The sequence below is a fragment of the Podarcis pityusensis genome (genome assembly GCF_964106645.2).
Source record: "Podarcis pityusensis genome assembly, chromosome: 14".
NCBI classification, from domain to species: domain Eukaryota; kingdom Metazoa; phylum Chordata; class Lepidosauria; order Squamata; family Lacertidae; genus Podarcis; species Podarcis pityusensis.
Genome location: NC_138039.1, coordinates 9,808,883 through 9,828,627, shown reverse-complemented (window position 1 = coordinate 9,828,627; position 19,745 = coordinate 9,808,883). Strand labels below are relative to the sequence as shown.

At 45.9% G+C, this 19,745-nt stretch overlaps 1 protein-coding gene across 2 annotated transcripts in view; it reads right to left on the bottom strand.

Annotated features, from left to right (window-relative positions):
* The window catches only part of MYH16 (myosin heavy chain 16), a 58,290-nt gene that overhangs the window by 26,789 nt on the left and 11,756 nt on the right, over positions 1-19,745 (bottom strand). For both annotated transcript variants that reach the window (XM_080980929.1, XM_080980930.1), the window contains exons 9-21: positions 18,929-19,027; positions 17,965-18,068; positions 15,058-15,196; positions 13,596-13,864; positions 13,054-13,224; positions 11,954-12,133; positions 11,105-11,231; positions 10,089-10,150; positions 8,338-8,425; positions 6,511-6,628; positions 4,819-4,939; positions 3,935-4,071; positions 1,886-1,967 (exon numbers count right to left, since the gene is read on the bottom strand). In XM_080980929.1, coding sequence (XP_080837055.1) covers positions 1,886-1,967; positions 3,935-4,071; positions 4,819-4,939; positions 6,511-6,628; positions 8,338-8,425; positions 10,089-10,150; positions 11,105-11,231; positions 11,954-12,133; positions 13,054-13,224; positions 13,596-13,864; positions 15,058-15,196; positions 17,965-18,068; positions 18,929-19,027 — 1,697 coding nt within the window. The remainder of the gene's footprint in view (positions 1-1,885; positions 1,968-3,934; positions 4,072-4,818; positions 4,940-6,510; positions 6,629-8,337; positions 8,426-10,088; positions 10,151-11,104; positions 11,232-11,953; positions 12,134-13,053; positions 13,225-13,595; positions 13,865-15,057; positions 15,197-17,964; positions 18,069-18,928; positions 19,028-19,745) is intronic.

Sequence of the window (19,745 nt, the reverse complement as noted above, 5' to 3'; positions counted from 1 at the left end):
ATGGGATCTTCTGGAACAGATGTGAGAGAGATGTAGGCATTGCCAAAGAGGCATTTTTAAAAATGATTTGGAACACAATGAACATTCAGATGAAGGCTAAATATTTTATTAAATAGCCCAAAGAAGCTACAAAGCACTGTTATTCTCTTATACAGGTGTGTAGCCTGAAGATGGTATTGGAGGGGTAACTGGTGCACAGAACTTCTGAGGTCCAGCCTGTGCAGCAGTTCTCCCTAACAAATGTGTTTTGGGGGCTTCTATTGTTAACAGAGAAATCTGAGGGCTCCCTTGGACAAAAAACAAAGACACCAGCCAGGAATACCAGAGCAAAACAGCAGCCAGTAGGCTTGGTCTTTATTGAAGACTGTCGCCACAGGACTCCCACCTGCCACAAGGTGGAACAAGATGGAAGCTCCGAACAAAAGAGAACCCAAACTTTTATTAGCTGCTAATCCCCATGTTACCCCCCCCAAACTACACCACTAATACATCACGGTTACATCATGAAAGGGGAGGTCTGGCGGCAGTAATCTGAGCATCCTGGACCCTACCCCATGGTTTTCCTTGCCCTCCACCAAACACCCATCAAGTGTAACAAAAGAGATATTTACATTTCCCTGTTTCCCAGCCAAGTTAATCACACCCAACTGGGTTTGTTATTTCTGGAATGGCTACCTGTCTGGCACTCAGGTATCAGGATGCCAGGAATTATCACTCAGGGAGAGGGGCTGATGAGTAGCTGAGCTCACATGTCTATATGAATTTCTGAAGTTTTCCCAGTGAGCCAGTACATAGATACATTTATCAGTGAATTGTCACATTTGTAAGAAACTGTGATGAAGTGTTTTGTGGGGACAAATCACAAAAGTCACAAAAGTGATTGTGCTGATTTTGGTAGTGGGCTGTATGTGCATGATATCTGCTGGAGGGGCAACCCACCCCCCCAACCTATACATAAATTCCTGCAACACTATACTGTACAGTACATCCATTCCAACCAAAGTAACTGATGCTGTTACATAAGCCATAGCTGGTGTCTGGGTAGCACATCCATTTCCCACCAGAGTGAAAGACTAACCAATATTGGCAGGAAGTTAACAGAAATAACTCCCTTATTCCAGGCGCTTTAGTCCAGCCTTATCTTAAAAGATTAGCATCCTGACACAGTGCCAACTCAATAGAACAAGGTGTAAACAGAGTGAGTCACTTAAAGGCCCAGACATGCAGGATTTCTAAGTATTAGGGGGGCATGTGAGCAGCAAACAGTGGGCACCATCCCAAGCTCCTCGAGATAACAAGAATCTTCCTCGATATGACACTACAGCGCAGGGGGGAATTAAGTGGGGGGCAGGGAATAGCCTTCCTTCCAATTCCACCAGCATTTTGCTCACAGGATCTCTGGATCCAAGCCATTCTGGGTTTTTCAGGTTGGATTTTAACTACTAATAGTGAGCTGCTTTGGGGTCTCTCTGCTGAAAAACCACGTACCTGTTCATTTTTAGAATATAGAAACGAACGAAAGGAAACCTCTTATTTTGGTTAATTAATGAAATTTATAAACCGCTTAATAGAAACAAATCTCCAAGGCATTTTCATGAAGCCGTGCAATTTTTTTTAAAAAAAATACATTTTGCACTTCACACGGCTCCCATGTTGTACTGAAAACCCCCAGCTTCTTTTCAGGGTGTTCCTTCATATGGGAAACGGCTCCTTCCCTTTTGCCCTGTCAATAATTAACCAAAACTCACAATGGGACTCCTTAGCATCAAACAAAGGGGCTGATAAATTCTCCTCCTGTTTCCTTGTTTTCCAGAATTGCCTTGGTCACCAAGCCAGCTCCTCCCCTCTTGGACCCACAGTGCTGAACTGGGTTGCTTGGCCTCACCTTGTTATACAGCTTCCACCAGCCCCAGTACCGCATCTGCAAGAACTTGCGCACATTCCTCTGGATAAGCATCAGGCCCAGCCTGCAATGGAAAGGAAAAATGGGTTGCAGAGTCCATCATCACCTGGAGGGACCTAGGTTCCCTGCCCCTTGATTTAACCCAACCAGAAGATTCTTACCACCCCCCACCTACAATGGGACTACATTATTAGATGGGTGGAGCCACCCACCTGTCCATCACCTGACACCATCACGAGATCCAGAGGCGACCTCAAAGGGACTCCCTCTCAGTGCCCATCAGTGCCCATCAGCTGATTGGTGCCGGCCTATACAGGGGCTGCTCACAGTACCTATCAGCTGATCGCTACAGAGAGCAGCCCATTAGTGGGGAACTGTTCTTTACCTGCCATCATATATAGCAGTGGTTCTCAACCTGTGGGTCCCCAGATGTTTTTGGACTACAACTCCCATCATCCCTGACCACTGGTCATGCTGGCTAGGAATGATGGGAACTGTAGTCCAACAACATCTGGGGACCCACAGGTTGAGAACCACTGACATATGGGACAGTGCCTGAAGCGGGGGCCAGTTGCAGGTCAGTGATAACTCACATGGCATCAGTGACATTAACTCTTTATTCAAAGAAACAAAGCTCAGGAGACTAGGCCTAGTGAGAACAGCAACTCTTCCTGGTAGGTCTTGCCCCAATGAGGCAACTGCAAGTACTGAAGGTCCCCTCCTTCCCACCGCTCCCTAAGATGCCTACTCCCCTGGGTCTTTCCCAAGCATTCTGAGACTCTGCCACCACGTCTGTCTCTGCTCTGCCCTCTGCATACCTCTTCTGGTCCTGGGAGACCAGGCGGGAGGGCCGTTTGTAACAGCAGAAGGGGGAGACCCATTGCTTTCTTCAGCAGCCATCTCATCTCTGCCTCTTGCCCCTCTCCAGCTTCCGCTTCTGATTCTGGACTGCTCTCTGTCATAGCCTCTTCCTGCTCACTAAACCCTGTTACCTCTTCAGCTTCTGACACCTCCTGCTCCCTCTTCTGCCTCTGACCGCTCATCAACGTCCCACCATCAATCCCTGGGCTCTGAGCCTTCTTCCCTTGGGGGTTCTCCAGCTGGTGCCCCCCAACATTCCTCTGCATCCAGCCAGAGGCAGGGGTGTGTGTGTTGGAGGGCAACGGCTTTGCCAGACCTAATTAGGAGCCTCACTAAGCACAATTAGGCCTGCAGGCTGGGGGTTCCCCATCTCCCAGTTTAAACTGGGGGTTCCCCATCCCCTGATTTAAACTGGGGTGGGGTTTCCTGACTCACAGAGCCCCTTCACTGGCACCACATTGAACTGTGCTAGCCAGGCCCAGCGCCACAAGCTACAAGGGTTTCTCCCAAGGAGCAAAGGGCTGATACAGAGGGCAAGGGAAGCACTACCAGAGTGGAGCATGCTCTAGTTATCTCCCGCTTGGACTACTGCAATGCGCTCTATGTGGGGCTACCTTTGAAGGTGACCCAGAAACTACAACTATTCCAGAATGTGGCAGCTAGACTGGTAACTGGGGGCGGCTGCCGAGACCACATAACACAGGTCCTGAAAGACCTACATTGGCTCCCAGTACATTTCCGAGCACAATTCAAAGTGTTGGTGCTGACCTTTAAAGCCCTAAACGGCCTCAGCCCAGTATACCTGAAGGAGTGTCTCCACCCCCATCATTCTGCCTGGACACTGAGGTCCAGCACTGAGGGCCTTCTGGCGGTTCCCTCACTGCGAGAAGCAAAGCTACAGGGAACCAGGCAGAGGGCCTTCTCGGTAGTGGTACCCGCCCTGTGGAACACCCTCCCACCAGATGTCAAAGAGATAAACAACTACCTGACATTTAGAAAACATCTGAAGGCAGCCCTCTTCAGAGAAGTTTTTAATGTGTGACATTTTGATGTATTTTTAATCTTTGTTGGAAGCCGCCCAGAGTGGCTGGGGAAACCCAGCCAGATGGGCGGGGTACAAATAATAAATTATTATTATTATTATTATTATTATTATTATTATTATTATACCTCCTGTCTAGCATCTTCTTGAACTCAATTCTCATCAGGAAGCCCCGGCCCCGGCATTGCAGCATGGTCATGATCTTTGCCAAACGCTCGTCTCGCATGTCTTCCAGCTTGGCCAAGATTCCAGCGCGGAAGAAGACCTTTGAAAGCAAGGAGCAGCACGCCCATCAAGACACTGGCAGGAGAATGATTGCACTGCCAGCTCACCCTGCGAAGCTCTGTTTCACATATGATTCTTGAAGGATACAGAGACCACTTCTTCTACAAGAAGCCATGGACGGGGGTGAAACCCCTTCCCTCAAAGGGAACAGTAAGACTGCGAGAACAGTGATTGCTGCTAGGAGGAAGTCACAAACTATACCCACAAAGGAGGACTGGATTTGTAAACTAAATGAATATTTAATTTTGGCAAAATTAACTGCTATAATAAGAAATCAGTCAAATCAAAAATTAAAAAAGGAGTGGAAATGTTTTGATGAATATACGGGAAATATTGTTCAAAAAACGATACGCTAATATGCCTAGATTAAAATGTGAAGCGCTGGATGGAAGAAAAATTAGTAATGAAAGATAAGAAGAATATACTAATGATCTGAGATGATTGTAGAATGCTACGATTATTGTAAATTGTATAATGTGGAGGAAATCGAGTGGGGGCGGAGGGGAGTGGGAGGAAGGAGAAAAGAATAATATGACGGATTGAGGAAATGTAAATGTAAATTTAAGAGGGGATGGAGAGGAAATGGTGTTGGCTTTGGCTTTGGTATATCTGTGTTGTAATGTAATATGTGAAAACCAAGAAAGAAAGAAAGAAAGAAAGAAAGAAAGAAAGAAAGAAAGAAAGAAAGAAAAGAGGGACAGTAAGGCCAGACTGAAGCCTGCCGTACCTTCGTGTGCCCAATTTTGTACTCATTCTCTCCCAGGTCCAGAGATCCCAGGAGAAGTTCTGAGGCCTTCTTGTTGTCCACAAATCCCTGAGGGATCACGTTGGGGTTCAGTACCTGGTACCTGACAAGAGAAAGACACAAGCTGCCACTGAGAACTTTCAAGAACCACAATCTGGTGGCTGCTGGGCCACAGAACAGCTAAGCAAAGTGATGGGGGAGAGTAATAGCCAGTAAGGCAACATAGATGGGGACCGGCCTTGCTCTGCCAGCTCCCCAACCCAGCCAATCACGGGAGCTAATCGAGAGAGGAGGGAGAAGGCGTGGAGTGCATCATGGCAGGACATGGGGTGAATTCTGCTGCCATGCATCTCACCACGCTGAGTTCCCACAGCCCCTTCTTCTCTTTCGTACTTCTGCTGGGTTCGGATGCTTGGAGAGCCACAACGCCTCTCCTTCTGGCAGGACCAAGCCAGCAGGAAATCACACTGGAGTTTATTAGCAAAAACAGCATCAACACAGGAGCGTCAGGCCGAATGAGCACAGCAGCTCATCTCCGGTAAGACTTGCTCCTATGTAGCAGCTGCAGAGACTGAAGGTCCCCCACAGACGCCTAAGTCCCCATCTTTCCAGGGGTTTTTTCCCCAAGCAGCCAGAGACTGCGCCTGCACATATCACAAATCTCTCCTCCGCCCTCTTCAGGCCTCTTTTGAGGGGAGAGAGACTTTCTGCAGGCAATGTCTTTTCCGCCTGCCTTGCCCCACCCTCCAGCCCCAGACAAATGACTTTGAGAAGCAGCTGGGAAGAGAGTAGCTCAGGGATAGCTTTTAAAGATAATTTTATGGGTTGGGTGCCCTGGTTTCTCAATCTGATCCTTTTGCATGGTTTTGTATGTTTTGTGGTATTTTATGCATTGTGATTTGCTGTTTTTATTGATTATATATTAGTAACTCTTTATTGTAATTGGTAAGTATAAACTGTTTAATTATTATTTCCTGATGCTTAATTTTACTCTTTGCTATTGGATTCTAAAGGATTGTCGAATATTGTTTTATTTGATATAAGTTGCTTATTTTAAAATTACTGCGACTTTTCATATAGTATCTGATGGTTACTATTAATGTTTGATGTTTTTTTTTTAATTTATTATTATTATTATTATTATTATTATTATTATTATTATTATTTGTTGGAAGCCACCCAGAGTGGCTGCATAGCTGTCAACTTACAGATTTGAAAATAAGGGACCAGCAGCCAAAATAAGGGATTTTCCGGGCACAGGTATGTTCAACTTCTGAGCTCCTCTGAGTCAAAGGCAGAAAGCCCAGCCAGCAGCCAAACGAAGCCTCATCGATAAGGGACAGCAGTGGGACATGGCGCTGGGAAAGGGGACTGTCCCGCCAAATAAGGGACGCTTGACAGCTATGAGTGGCTGGGGCAACCCAGCCAGATGGGAGGTGTATAAATATAAAAGTGTTGTTGTTGTTGTTGTTATTCTGGTTCTGGGAGACCAGGACGGAGGGGAGCTTGTTGCAGCAGGAGAAGGAGGCACCCAGGACTCTTCACCAGCCTGACTCATCTCTGCCACTTGGCCTCCCTCCTCTCCTGCTTTAGCTTCTGCCTCTGTTTTTGGCCTTCTCTCAGGCATTCCATCCCCACCCTAGAAATGGATGGCGTATCGATGACGATATTCACCTTTGCTTGAACTCAGGGTACTGCAACCTGTTGGGGAAACCTTTCCGGCAAATACGGATACCTTCCAAAACGCCGTTACAGGCCAGCTGGTGCAAAATCAGGTGCGCATCCACCACACCTGCAAAAGACAGAGCATGACGTTTCCATTTCACGGCTGCAAGAGCAAAAACTGCTGCGGGACTGTTGCTTGGAACGGGACTGGCTCAGCCAGGGCTGAGTGAATTAGGATGCTACCTTGAAAACTAAAGAAGAGGCGCTCAAGCAAATGGTGGAGCGCTGGACGGAAAGGGTCTAGAATCAGAGCCTCCGCAAGCCAATCATTTGGATGCTTTGCTTCCCGTGGCAATTCACCAAGCCAAGTGGACGATGCTCCATGGAACAAGATGTTTCAGCCTGAATGCGGTCAACTGACCCCCCCTCCCAAGTCAACTGGGACAACACTGAGGGAAAAATAATGTCTCCTCTTCTGGCAAACTGGAACGTGTCCAGAGGAGGGCAACCAAAATGGTCAAAGGCCTGGAAACGATGCCTTATGAGGAACGGCTAAGGGAGCTGGGCATGTTTAGCCTGGAGAAGAGGAGGTTAAGGGGTGATATGATAGCCATGTTCAAATATATAAAAGGATGTCACATAGAGGAGGGAGAAAGGTTGTTTTCTGCTGCTCCAGAGAAGCGGACACGGAGCAATGGATCCAAACTACAAGAAAGAAGATTCCACCTAAACATTAGGAAGAACTTCCTGACAGTAAGAGCTGTTCGACAGTGGAATTTGCTGCCAAGGAGTGTGGTGGAGTCTCCTTCTTTGGAGGTCTTTAAGCAGAGGCTTGACAACCATATGTCAGGAGTGCTCTGATGGTGTTTCCTGCTTGGCAGGGGGTTGGACTCGATGGCCCTTGTGGTCTCTTCCAACGCTATGATTCTATGATTCTATGATTCTTCTGCCCAAATGGTTGTTTAGAATTTGGGATGCTGCTGATATGTATAAGTCAACTTAACTTATTCATAACAGCAGCATCCCAAATTCTAAACACCCATTATATCTGTGCAAGAAAGGGCCATGTGTCTGATAGGAATGGACAGCTACTGCATCTTTCTGGAAAGAAAAAAATGGAAGAGGATGCATGACCTTATTCATTATTTTAGTAACTGCTTGTTTGTTTTCTCGGACTTTCCTAGAACATTAGGACTGGACTTCTTCTTGCCCTATTAAGACTGTGGGATTGGTTTAAAATACATTTTACTTTTGTAAACTGCTTTGTGACATTCCTTTGAATGCACACAGTGCAGAAGTACGATCAAATAAGTGAATTAAAAGAATTATCTGGGCTAAAACCGATGACTTCCCTCCTCCTCTTTCGTTTGTTATTTACGGAGTGCTGAATGGTTATTTAACCAGCCCTCCTTATATACCTATGGGACGCGGGTGGCGCTGTGGGTTCAACCACAGAGCCTAGGACTTGCCGATCAGAAGGTCAGCGGTTTGAATCCCCGCAACAGGGTGAGCTCCCGTTGCTCGGTCCCTGCTCCTGCCAACCTAGCAGTTCGAAAGCGCACCAGTGCAAGTAGATGAATAGGTACCACTCCAGCGGGAAGGTAAATGGTGTTTCCATGCGCTGCTCTGGTTCGCCAGAAGCGGCTTAGTCATGCTGGCCACATGACCCAGAAGCTCTACGCCGGCTCCATCAGCCAGTAAAGCAAGATGAGTGCTGCAACCCCAGAGTTGGTCACGACTGGACCTAATGGTCAGGGGTCCCTTTACCCTTTACCTTATATACCTTTTTATATTTACAATTTTTAAAAGGGAAAGAAGAACAGCAAAGCTCCGTACCGGACTGCTTGAACTCGTTTGGAACGATACAGCGGACGAAATGAGGGGCTGTGCTGTGCAAGGTGGTCATCAGCTTGTTCAGCTGCTCCTGAAACAGGAAGAGGAAATGAAACAGGAGGGTAGTCAGGCAGGGGGAGAATATTGCATTCATTTCATAAAATTTATATACTGCTTGATTGCAAAGAAGAAGAAGAAGACACCTCAAGGTGGTTTACACAAAAATGTAAACTCATTGGTGAAAACTGTTAAAAACAACTATATAAAACATTCAGAATAACTAAAATCAGATTAAGGCACGCATCAGCATTCTACATATCCAGGCAGACTTGTCTAAGAAAAAATGTGTTTAGCAGGTGCAGAAAAGTGTACAGTGAAGGCACCTGCCTGGGATCAATAGGCAGGGAGTTTCGAAGGGCGGATGCTGCCACACGAAACAGTCAATTTCTTACAAATGCTGAACAGGTATCCTGTGACATCTGTCACAGTGCTGGCTTTGTGCCAGACAGAAGCAGCCGAGTGGGCATGGTGCCAGGTGATCTCGCAGGTAAACCGGTCCCAAGTTGTTAAGGGCTTAGTTGTTGTGGGCACCTGTCTTTCTCGAGAGACAATGGAGTGTGCCTCCAGGGGTGAAGTCAAACTGCTACGTTAGTAGCACCAAAGTAACCTCTCCGGGGCGCAAACCTGGGCAGTGTGCATGGAGGTCCTGGGCTGACCAGATGACAAGACCCCCCTCTCAGCCTGGCTGATGTGGTCCAAAGGATAGCAGAGCAAGACATTTAGCACCAGCTCAGCTGCAGGAGTTGATGGAAGGAGGCGTACAAGGAGCCATCCAACCGTCTTAGGGTCTCCACTCTGGATTTGTGTAGGGTTGATTCCTTAGCCTTTTCTTCTCCTGAAGATATTTCACAAGGCAGCGGAGGGCTGCCATTGATACACTAATGGTAATACCTTGAACTTGGCCTGGTTCAGGGATGCCTCCATTTTTCCTGCCAGCAATCCTGAAGGCCTGCCAGAGCCAAACATCCCTGCTCCACGACTGTAGGTCACCACATCAGTTGCTGGGTTTCTGGCTGGTTCTCAGACCGCTGCCGCCCTCAACACACACACACCCCACAGGAGCAAAAGAAGTGCCACGTGGCTATCCATTGATGCCGATGACAGAGGTGGAGTTCCCTTACCAGGTGAGAATTTAGTTAATGAATTTTGGAAACAGATTGGTATAGAAATATCAGGAATTGTGGGTAGGAAGGTGGGAATATATAAATTAATGGTTCTTATTAGTCTGAGTAGCACCGAGTTAAAAACAAAAGAGGAATGTAAATGGGTAAAATTGATGGTAACTGCAGACAGACAGGTTATAGCGTGTAACTGGAAAAATGCAGAAGAGTTAGGGGTGAACCAATGGAGGAAAAAACTGAATAATATTATAATTTTAGAATACCTAACTGTGAAGATACACAGAATGAAAGGGTTTAAGGTCAGTGAGAAAGAGGAGGATTGGTTTGAGAAGATATTGAAATTTGGGTAGGCTTGAACAATTTGGGGCAATTAAAATGTTAAAAGTTAAATAAACCTTGTGGATGGAGGAGTGTTAACGTATCTAAAATTGTACATATGGTTGATTTGAATATGTTATTAATGATTATGTACAGTATACCCAATGTACCAGCCGCCTGGGGGTTTCACTGTTTGTGTTTTGGCTGTTGGTAAAAAATAAAATTTTAAACATTCTCTTACCAGGTGAGACTTACCCTATAGAAGTTGGAGACAGTCATAAAGGAGGATCCCCTTTTCTGCTTCTTGGTTGTTCCAGCTGAGGAAAACATGGAACTGAAGATGATTCAAGTGTATATGGAAATAAATTCATGTATACACAAAACCTGGGGTGTTTCCCTATTTTCATCTCAGAGGCTGAGGGGTTACTAAGGCGGCCATTTCAGCGCAGCCACACCTTGGAAGTCGAACGGAATCTGTTCCAGATTTTTTTGAAAACCAAATCGTGGCTTCTGTTGGCTGCAGGAAGCTCCTGCAGCCAACCAGAAGCTGCGGAAGCCCCATCAAACGTTCGGGTTCCAAAAGAACGTTCACAAACCAGAACAATCACTTCCGGGTTTCGATCATTTGGGAGCCAAAACGTCCGAGTTCCAGGGCATTCAGGATCCAAGGTACGACTGTACTCACAGAAACAATGTTTGTTGTGGGGTTTTGGTAATGCGACTTTGCAACAACAACAACATTCATAAGCAGACAGATTTCCAAGTTGACAGAATCGTAGAATCAGAGAATTGTAGTGTTGGAAGGGACCACGTGGGTCATTTAGGCCCACCCCCGGCCATGAATGAATCTTTTGCCTAATGTGGTCTTGAACCCACAACCTTAAAATGTGCTCTACTGACTGAACTGTCCGTCAAGGAAGGACAGGGGCCACATAGCTCAGCAGCACAACACCCCTGTGAGGGAGGTTGGCTTTAGAGACAGTCAGGCATTAAGCTTCATGGCAGAGTGGGGACTGGAACTCCTTTCTGCCAGGTCTGAATCCAGTACTCTAACCACTTCGCCACACTGCCTGATGGACGTGGCAGTCCACAATACCTGAAGTACACCAGGTATAGTAGACGGAACACTGTACCAGGGAGACTTTGGGCAAGTCACGCTGTCTCAGCTTAACCTTACCTGGTGCGGTTGTTGTGAGCAGGAAATAGGACAATCTATCTGGAGTTGTTTGCTGGGTTTGGGATAGGAAATGCAAGCAAAGAGATCCACGCACCTGCGGCCTCCTCTTCTTTGAAGAGAGTGCAGAGCAGGGCCATCCCGGACTTCTGGAACAAGCCCACCACCGTTTCATTCAGGGGGTCCTTGTTCTTCTCCAGCCACCCGGTGATATTGTAACCCACCTGGAGCAAGAAAGTGTTAGAATTCCTGCTCCGTGATTGCAGTCATGGGATTGTTGTCTTTCACATGACGTGGTATGTTTTGACTCCACAGAGCGGGAAGTGACGGAGACAGGATGTTTGTGTTACTGTGAAGTGGGACTATTGTCCTTTGTTGTTCTTCTCTTTGCTGTCTGATGCTAGGGAGAGAAGGAGCCATGTTGCAGTGCTCCGTGTGTGTTTATATGTAAATAAAGTAGATTAGCCAAAATGCTGAGTTACTGAGGTCTGTCACGCGCATGATGCACAAACTCTGTGGATCCCTAAGTGTGCCAGTGTCGGTTGGCATCGGTCGCTGTGATGTTCGGGCTGAAGAAAGTTTATGAAGCTCCCGAACGATCGACCAGGATGGAGGGAACATGCCAGTCGGGCATGTGTCTCTGCCAGGGTCCTACTCAAGTGTAGGCTCCTGACAACAAGGAGAGGAAAAATTGGGCATGGTGGCACTCGGGCATTACATGACCGCAACACCTAGCTCTGTTTTCCAAAATCTGGTGCCCTCAGGATGTTGCTTGGATACAAGCCTCATTTCAGACATGTGGTTTACATACTTATGTGTTTGCCTTGTACAGTAATGAAAATTTATTCTAGATTTGAGACCTTAGAATTCTTATAACAGTATACAAATTTAATTTAATAATAATAATAATAATAATAATAATAATAATAATAATAATAATACTCACGGTGCCAGCATAATGCACCAGCTCAAAGTGGGCTTCAGCCCCTTTGCCTTTGCCTCCTTTGGGCTTCAGGAAGTTGGGGGACTTCCCCAGATGATTGTCATAGAGAGCAGCCTTGAAGGTAGCGTCGGTTGCCTTGGGGAACACACACTGCTCTTCAAGGATGGAGAAGATGCCCATGGGCTGGAGAGGAGGAGGACCCAGTAAGAAAACACACACACACACACACACACACACACACACACAATAGCCCTGGACTTAAATAAGTCCTCCTTGGTGTTTCCAAAGTCAGCAGTGAAAACAAATACATTTAATAAATATAAATATAAATAATATAAATATAAATATAAATATAAATTATTTATACCCCGCCCACCCGGCTGGGTTTCCCCAGCCACTCTGGTTGGCTCCCAACAGAATAAAAACAGAATAAAACATCAAACATTAAAAACTTCCCTAAACAGGGCTGCCTTCAGATGTCTTCTAAAAGTCAGATAGTTCTTTATTTCCTCGACATCTGAGGGGAGGGCGTTCCACAGGGCAGGTGCCACTACCGAGAAGGCCCTCTGCCTGGATCCCTGTAACCTCACATCTCACAGTGAGGGAACTGCCAGAAGGCCCTCGGAGCTGGACCTCAGTGTCCGGGCAGAGTAGGGATTCATCATGAATGCACAAAAAAATAAGGACATGTGGAGGGAGCGATGAATATTAAGAATCTGTGCAGATAGCACTATCTCAGCAGGCTAAGCCGCAGGGTTGAGGTGAAACAGAAATAACTGCTTTATCTTGCTGCCATGTGCCTTGCTCCACCTGAATCTGGTGAAGGAGCATCGCCATCAGTGCCCATTTGGGGCAAGATCGTGCCAATTTGGGGTGAGCTCTCATCCAAAATGGCCGCCATCTTGCCTCAAATTGGCGCTGATGGCGGTGGCACTTCTCAGTCGTTGGTGGAGGCAGCGGGGCAGGCAGGGCCTCCACGGATGTGCTGCCTGAGGGGGCGAGTTCTGGCACCCGAGCCAGCGGCCTCATTTGCCTCACGGCTGGGCCGGCTCTGCCAAGCCACCAGAGGCCGGCCATGCTTCAGGCTGGCGAGAGAGGCTCACCTTTTCCAGGAGCTCAATGCAAGCTTGCAGATCCAGACCAAAGTCGATGAAGACCCAGTCGATCCCTTCTCGCTTGTACTCCTCCTGCTCCAGCACAAACATGTGGTGGTTGAAGAACTGCTGCAGCTTCTCGTTGGTGAAGTTGATGCAAAGCTGCTCAAAGCTGTTGAACTGCAAAGGGAATAGAAACGAAGGCCTGCGTCAGGGGCTGCTGGCGAGTGTGTGCCATGGGAAAGGGGGCTGGAGTCTGACATGGCAGAGGGGGGCAATGAATTGCAGGGAACTTCACCAGCCAGGAGGGACGCGGGTGGCGCTGTGGGTTAAACCACAGAGCCTAGGACTTGCCAATCAGAAGGTCGGCGGTTCAAATCCCCATGACGGGGTGAGCCTCCGTTGCTCGGTCCCTGCTCCTGCCAACCTAGCAGTTCGAAAGCACGTCAAAGTGCAAGTAGATAAATAGGTACCACTCTGGTGGGAAGGTACCTGCAACATTTTGTTGCAGACCCCACCTCCCGCTAGAGCTGTTCCTAGTTTCCCTGTACCTCAAAGATTTCAAAGCCAGCGATATCCAGCACTCCGATAAAGAACTGCCTTTGCATCTTGGTGTCCAGGGTCTTGTTGATCCTGACGACTAGCCACTTGAACATCTTGTCATAGACGGCTTTGCCCAGGGCACCAACGGAGTTGTGGCACTGGTCCATGTTCTGCCCCTTCTGCACAAACTCGTTGCCCACTTTCACCCGGGGCCGGGTGATGCCCTTCTGGAGTTCCCCGGAGTTGAGAGCCATGAGGTGGGCGACTTTGTCGGCCACTGCCAAAAGACCAAAGGCACAGATTAATCGGAAGGGGAGCAAACTGCTGGCCATGACGAAGGCCCCCGTTTCCTCAGACAAGGAAACCACAACCATTTCTGCAAGTTCTGCTAGGCCGCTGTTGCAGAAAGGACAACACAAGCACAGACAGTGCCTGTCTACGCAGGAGTAAGTCCAATGGGGCTAAGGGCTTTTTCATACTTCCGCTTCCCCCACCCCTAGATAGCACGGGTCCAAGTGGTTTTGTCTTTGCCCCACTGCTTTCCCCCAGAAAATTCACTCTTTAGTGCTAAATCGGAACAATCCACAGAAAACCCAAGTGCTGTTCATTCGGATTCAGCACTAAACTGTGGGCTTTCCTGGGGGGAGAGGCAGAGGAAACGGAAATGTGAATATAAGCCATCAACCACATGTTTAATTAAGGTTTTAAACTACATTTTAAAAAAAATATATTTTATTAAGTTTCAACATTTTTAACATATACAATCCAACAAACAATTCCCCCCCCTCATATTTTATCAACTTCCCACCCCATTTTCCATTTCTTGTTGTTTCTCCACTTCTGCTTCTCCCTATCGTCTGCCTGTTAAAATCATAACCACAGTACTATAATCTACAGTGGTACCTAGGTTTTTGAACATCTCCGTTGACGAACATTTCAGTTTCCGAACGCCGTAAACCCGGAAGTAAACGCTTTGGTTTTTGAACACGCCTCAGAAGTCGAACATGCCACGCGGCTTCCGCTGAATGCAAGATCCTGAGGCCTAGCTGTCGGCTATTGAATTTTCGGTTTTTGAACGTTTCAAAACTCGAACGGTCTTCCAGAATGGATTACGTTCAAAAACAGAGGTACCACTGTAATTACTTATGTGGCTCATAGCTCAAATCCAAAGTAGTCCAAAAAAGGCTTCCATTCTTCCACAAAACACTCATCATCAGATTCTCTTAATTTTGCCAGTTCTGCATAGTCCATTATTTTACATAATGTCAACACTTTGAGTTGCAAAACAGTGAATTCCTTTGAATTTGAGATTTGACCGGCATCCCTTATTTAGTTGGGGAGGGTGTGGCACTTGAGATGTTGTTGAACTCAAATTCCCATCAGCCCCAGGCACTACGGCCAACGGCCAGGGACGATGGGAGTTGTAGTCCTGCAACAACTGGTTCCTGCTGCTCCTCCCCGCTCTGTTACCTTCAGCGGTGTCAACTTCTGCCTGCTCCTCTCTTGGCTTCTGCTTGAATTTCATGTTGCCGAAGTGCATTATGCCTCCAGTCAGCTTATAAACACTTATCTTCTCTTCTTGAGTGAAGCCTAGGACATCAAAGGCCACCTGGAAGAGAGGAATCATTATCATTTCCAAACCTTGTGTACCGTTTCTCAATAGGTGTCAAAGCACTCCACAACCCCCCCGCTCCAATTTAGATATTACAGCCAGAGGTTCAATCACCACCACCATCGAAACTGAAATAATTAAGCTTAAAACCCCTCAACTCCTGGAGGCATGTTGAAAAGAAACATTCTCGTTTGCTTCTGGAAAAATAAATAGGTAGAGAACAGTACAAGAGCTGTAGCTTCATTCTAGAGCAGCGGTTCTCAACCTGTGGGTCCCCAGATGTTGTTGGACTACAACTCCCATCATCCCTGAGCTCTGGCCTTGCTAGCTAGGGGTGATGGGAGCTGTAGTCCAACAACATCTGGGGACCCACAGGTTGAGAAAGGCTGTTCTAGAGCATCTCTTCTATATACAAAAGATCCCAGGTTTCATCCCTGGCATTCCAAGGTAGGCCTGGCAAAGACTCCTGCCCGAGAACCTGGATCAGTGTAGACCACTGGTCTTTGACTGGTGGCTCAGTCAAGACCCTCAAATGGTGGCATCCTGATCTAAGGTGGTCTGCAGCAGCAACAATAGGAGACAAAGGGAGGAGGAGGGGGAAAATAATAAGGCCCCCCATGCATGCTTGGGTTAAAGGTGGGTTGTGAGTCTAAAAAGGTTGGATACTGTGGGTGTAAGCAATGCCCAGGTATGTGGACCAGTGATTGTTAAGTATAATTGCTTAATTGACACTGAAATGGAGAATGCCCATCTGTATTGCTGAAAGGGTTTAACTGGAAGATTCCATTGAAGCTAAGGAAGAGCAAAAAGGGCTCTCTGAGCTCCTTTGTGGGCTGATAATCAACTGTTGCTGTTCTCTGCTCGCTAACACGTGAGTGTTTAACTTTAGATCAGGTGATTAAGGTATTGAATTGCAAATCTCCACTTTGAAAGATAGTTGCTGTTAGTTTTTGTTCCCAGGCTCTGCGGGAGTAAGATGCCTTTCCAGGAGCTCAATAGTCTTGGGGCTGGAATGCAGGCTAACGGAGCCAGTGTGTGTGTGTGTGTGTGTGTGTGTGTGAGAGAGAGAGAGAGAGAGAGAGAGAGAGAGAGAGAGAGAGAGAGAGAGCGCTATGTTTGTCAACTCTGATTATATGTTATTTTATTCCTAAGAAGATGCTGAGCCTATGATTGGGTAAGAATATGTTTTATGGAATGATTTGGGTGTAGCTTTGGTGCTTTTGTTCTGTTTTGAAGAAAGTTCCGCAAGGAAAGTTTCTGAATAATATCTAACAGGTCTGGAAAATGCTTCATTCCAAAAAAAGAGAGCCAGTTTTTATCCATCTGGTTGCTACAAGCTGCACAATATTAACATCTGCAATAGTAATCTGATTCAGTACGAGACAGTTTCCTATGTGGACTTGATTACACTCCCCTCCCCTGCCCTCTCATTTCCTTAACGTATCTGAGCGAGGCTAAAGACTGCCAAGCTGTGCTTATAGCCCTTAGGCTGCCTTCTTTTGCTGCCATTTCCCTCCTACACCCAAAATACAACAGGTGCTCATTTTGGGAAATGATTTACAACGAGCTTAATAAAATGTTCAAATGCTCCTTCCCTTAAAAAAAACCTGAAGCCTTCCTGCTAGGAATTATGGGAAATGAAATCCCCCCAAAATACAGGAGAGTCCTTACGTATGTTACAGTCACTGCCAGAATTCTAATCACAAAAGGTTGGAAGGGAGAGGATACCCCATCTAAAACAGACTGGCAAAATAAAATAAGACAGTATGCCGAACTGGCGAGATTATCAGCAAGGCTAAGAGATGTTACAGCCATATTTTTTTTCCAGAGAGTGGGTTATATACAGAGTTTATGTAAAAGAACATTGTCAAAATGTCAATTCGTTGGCAGGTTTTGACTGAGCTTCGGTGTGTCAATAGGGTAACTGTATAAAATAAAATTTATGGTAAGTCAAATAATATGGAGAAAATAAAGTTTAAGTGCCTATTTAAGGAATTTACCGGTAATTCGGGAATGCAAGGGGAAGATCGGTGGTCTTGGAAAATTTAATCACAAATGGATGTACAAAGCGTGCATTGGTTAAAGAATGAAGAACCGTTTATTTTGTATTTCTCATTTTGTCTATAATATAGTAATAGTAATAGTAATAGTAATAGTAATAGTAATAGTAATAGTAATAGTAATAGTAATAGTAATTTATTATTTGTACCCTGCCTATCTAGCTGGGTTTCCCCAGCCACTCTGGGCGGCTTCCAACAAAGATTAAAAAATACATTAAAATGTCACACATTAAAAACTTCCCTGAACAAGGCTGCCTTCCGATGTCTTCTAAATGTCAGGTAGTTGTTTATCTCTTTGACATCTGATGGGAGGGCGTTCCACAGGGCGGGCGCCACTACCGAGAAGGCCCTCTGCCTGGTTCCCTGTAGCTTAGCTTCTTGCAGTGAGGGAACCACCAGAAGGCCCTCGGCACTGGACCTCAGTGTCCAGGCAGAACGATGGGGGTGGAGACGCTCCTTCAGGTATACTGGGCCAAGGCCATTTAGAGCTTTAAAGGTCAGCACCAACACTTTGAATTGTGCTCGGAAACTTACTGGGAGCCAATGTAGGTCTTTCAGGACTGGTGTTATATGGTCTCGGTAGCCACACCCCAGTCACCAGTCTAGCTGTTGCAATAATATCTATTGTACACTTCTGTTATAAAGTTTTCGATCAATACTCAAAAGTGGGGGGTAGATAAAATGCAACAGCCTTTGCAAACTTACATCTGTGAGAAGCAGTTCCTCTCCGTCGTCCATGTTGTCAACAACCGTGACTCCTTGGCTTGTCCAGTGGTACTCCTTGGGGTCCGGTACACAAAGCAAGGATGCTGTCACATAAAAGAAATGTCAGGATGCAGAAACTGCGGTCCTTTTTTAAGAACTCTGCTGAATCAGTCCCGATAGTTAGTTCAGCATTCTGATCTTGCTAGGGATAGAAGGACCTGCCCATCTCACTTGCCTCGGCTTCTCATTTTTCCCCTTCTCAAATTTGTGCTTTGCTTCATGCTAAAATCCAGTTCTTACAAAGCATCTTCCCATGAAGATTTCATCCAGACCATCTAGTATAAAAGCATCCTAATGGTGTAAGCCAGTGCTTTCTCCCCCTAAAAAATGTTTAGGGTTACTCTCATTTTGACTCAAGAAAATCACCATTTTATAGTTCAAATTGGGAAAAATAAATACAGTAAATGTACAAAAGTAAAAAATGTTTAGGGGTATGCGTCCCCCCCAGAAAAAAAGCACTGGTGTAATCCATACCCAAGCCTTCTCAGGAGCAAGTCCCACCATTTAAAAAGGGGCTTGCTCCTAGGTAAGGAAGAAGGGATCTGTCAATTTCACTTCTCTCCATTTCTCATTTTTTCCCACCTTAAATTCAGTTCTCCACATTTCTGCAGCTATAGGCCATTTTATTTTCTTTAAAAATCCTGATTTCTCTTACTAACACATTGATTTTTTTATGTATGCTTTCTGCTAACCAATGCATTTTTATAAACATTGTTTCGTTGGAGAACTGCGTTACAAAATTCCGAAAAGGGAGAATCTAGAAGGATGGCTGTGTTTCAGTTCACAAATTTGTTTTAGAATGTGCGAATGATAGATTTGGCATTAAATGGAAACTGAATTTGCCCCTCAGCCCCAGTTCTTGCAGCCCCCTCCCCCCGCCAATACACAGGGGAAAGCTTCATACAAACAAGATCTGGCTTCTTATTGGAGAGGAGCTGGTAGAAGATGTGATAGCCCCTTTCAGCGGGTTGCTGAGAGATGACCCGAGATTTCTCTAGGAGATCTGAAAAACAAAGTATACCCAGGTTTAAGCTGATACTGTAGACCAGGCATGTCCAAAGTCCGGTTCGGGGGCCTAATCCAGCCCTCTGGTCGGTTTAATCTGGACCCTGTGGCAGTTTATTTCCTGGGGCAAAATCCAAAGCTCAACAGCTTCAATCCTAGAAAAAGGTCAGTTGGCCCTTTGGTCGGCCCTCACGGTCCTTCACTTCATCAAATCTGGCCCTCTTTGAAAAAAGTTTGGACACTACTGTTGTAGACGGTATCCAAACACTTCAGAAGTCAGCTCTGTTGCTCTGATATGACTTAACTGAACTGCAATGCCACGCACAAGCAACATTAAATTCTGACTCCAGGGAATCAAAATCTTGGACCAAGAAAAACTAAATGAAGCAACTATGAGCTGAGCAGACCTGCGTCATTTAATCTGTAACTTCCTGTTAGCACTGTCACCAAGTTTATTTTTTAAAAATCTGGTCAATTACTCAAATTATTTTCCATTAATACATATAATAATAATAATAATAATAATAATAATAATAATAATTTTTATTTATACCCCAGCCACTCTGGGCAGCTTCCAACAAAATATTAACATACAATAATTCATCAAATATTAAAAGCTTCCCTAAACAGGGCAATTGATTAAATATGTGTACATTTGCTTATGTCCAATCAACTTTTTATTTTAGACACATACACTGCCTGAGTAAACAGGTTAC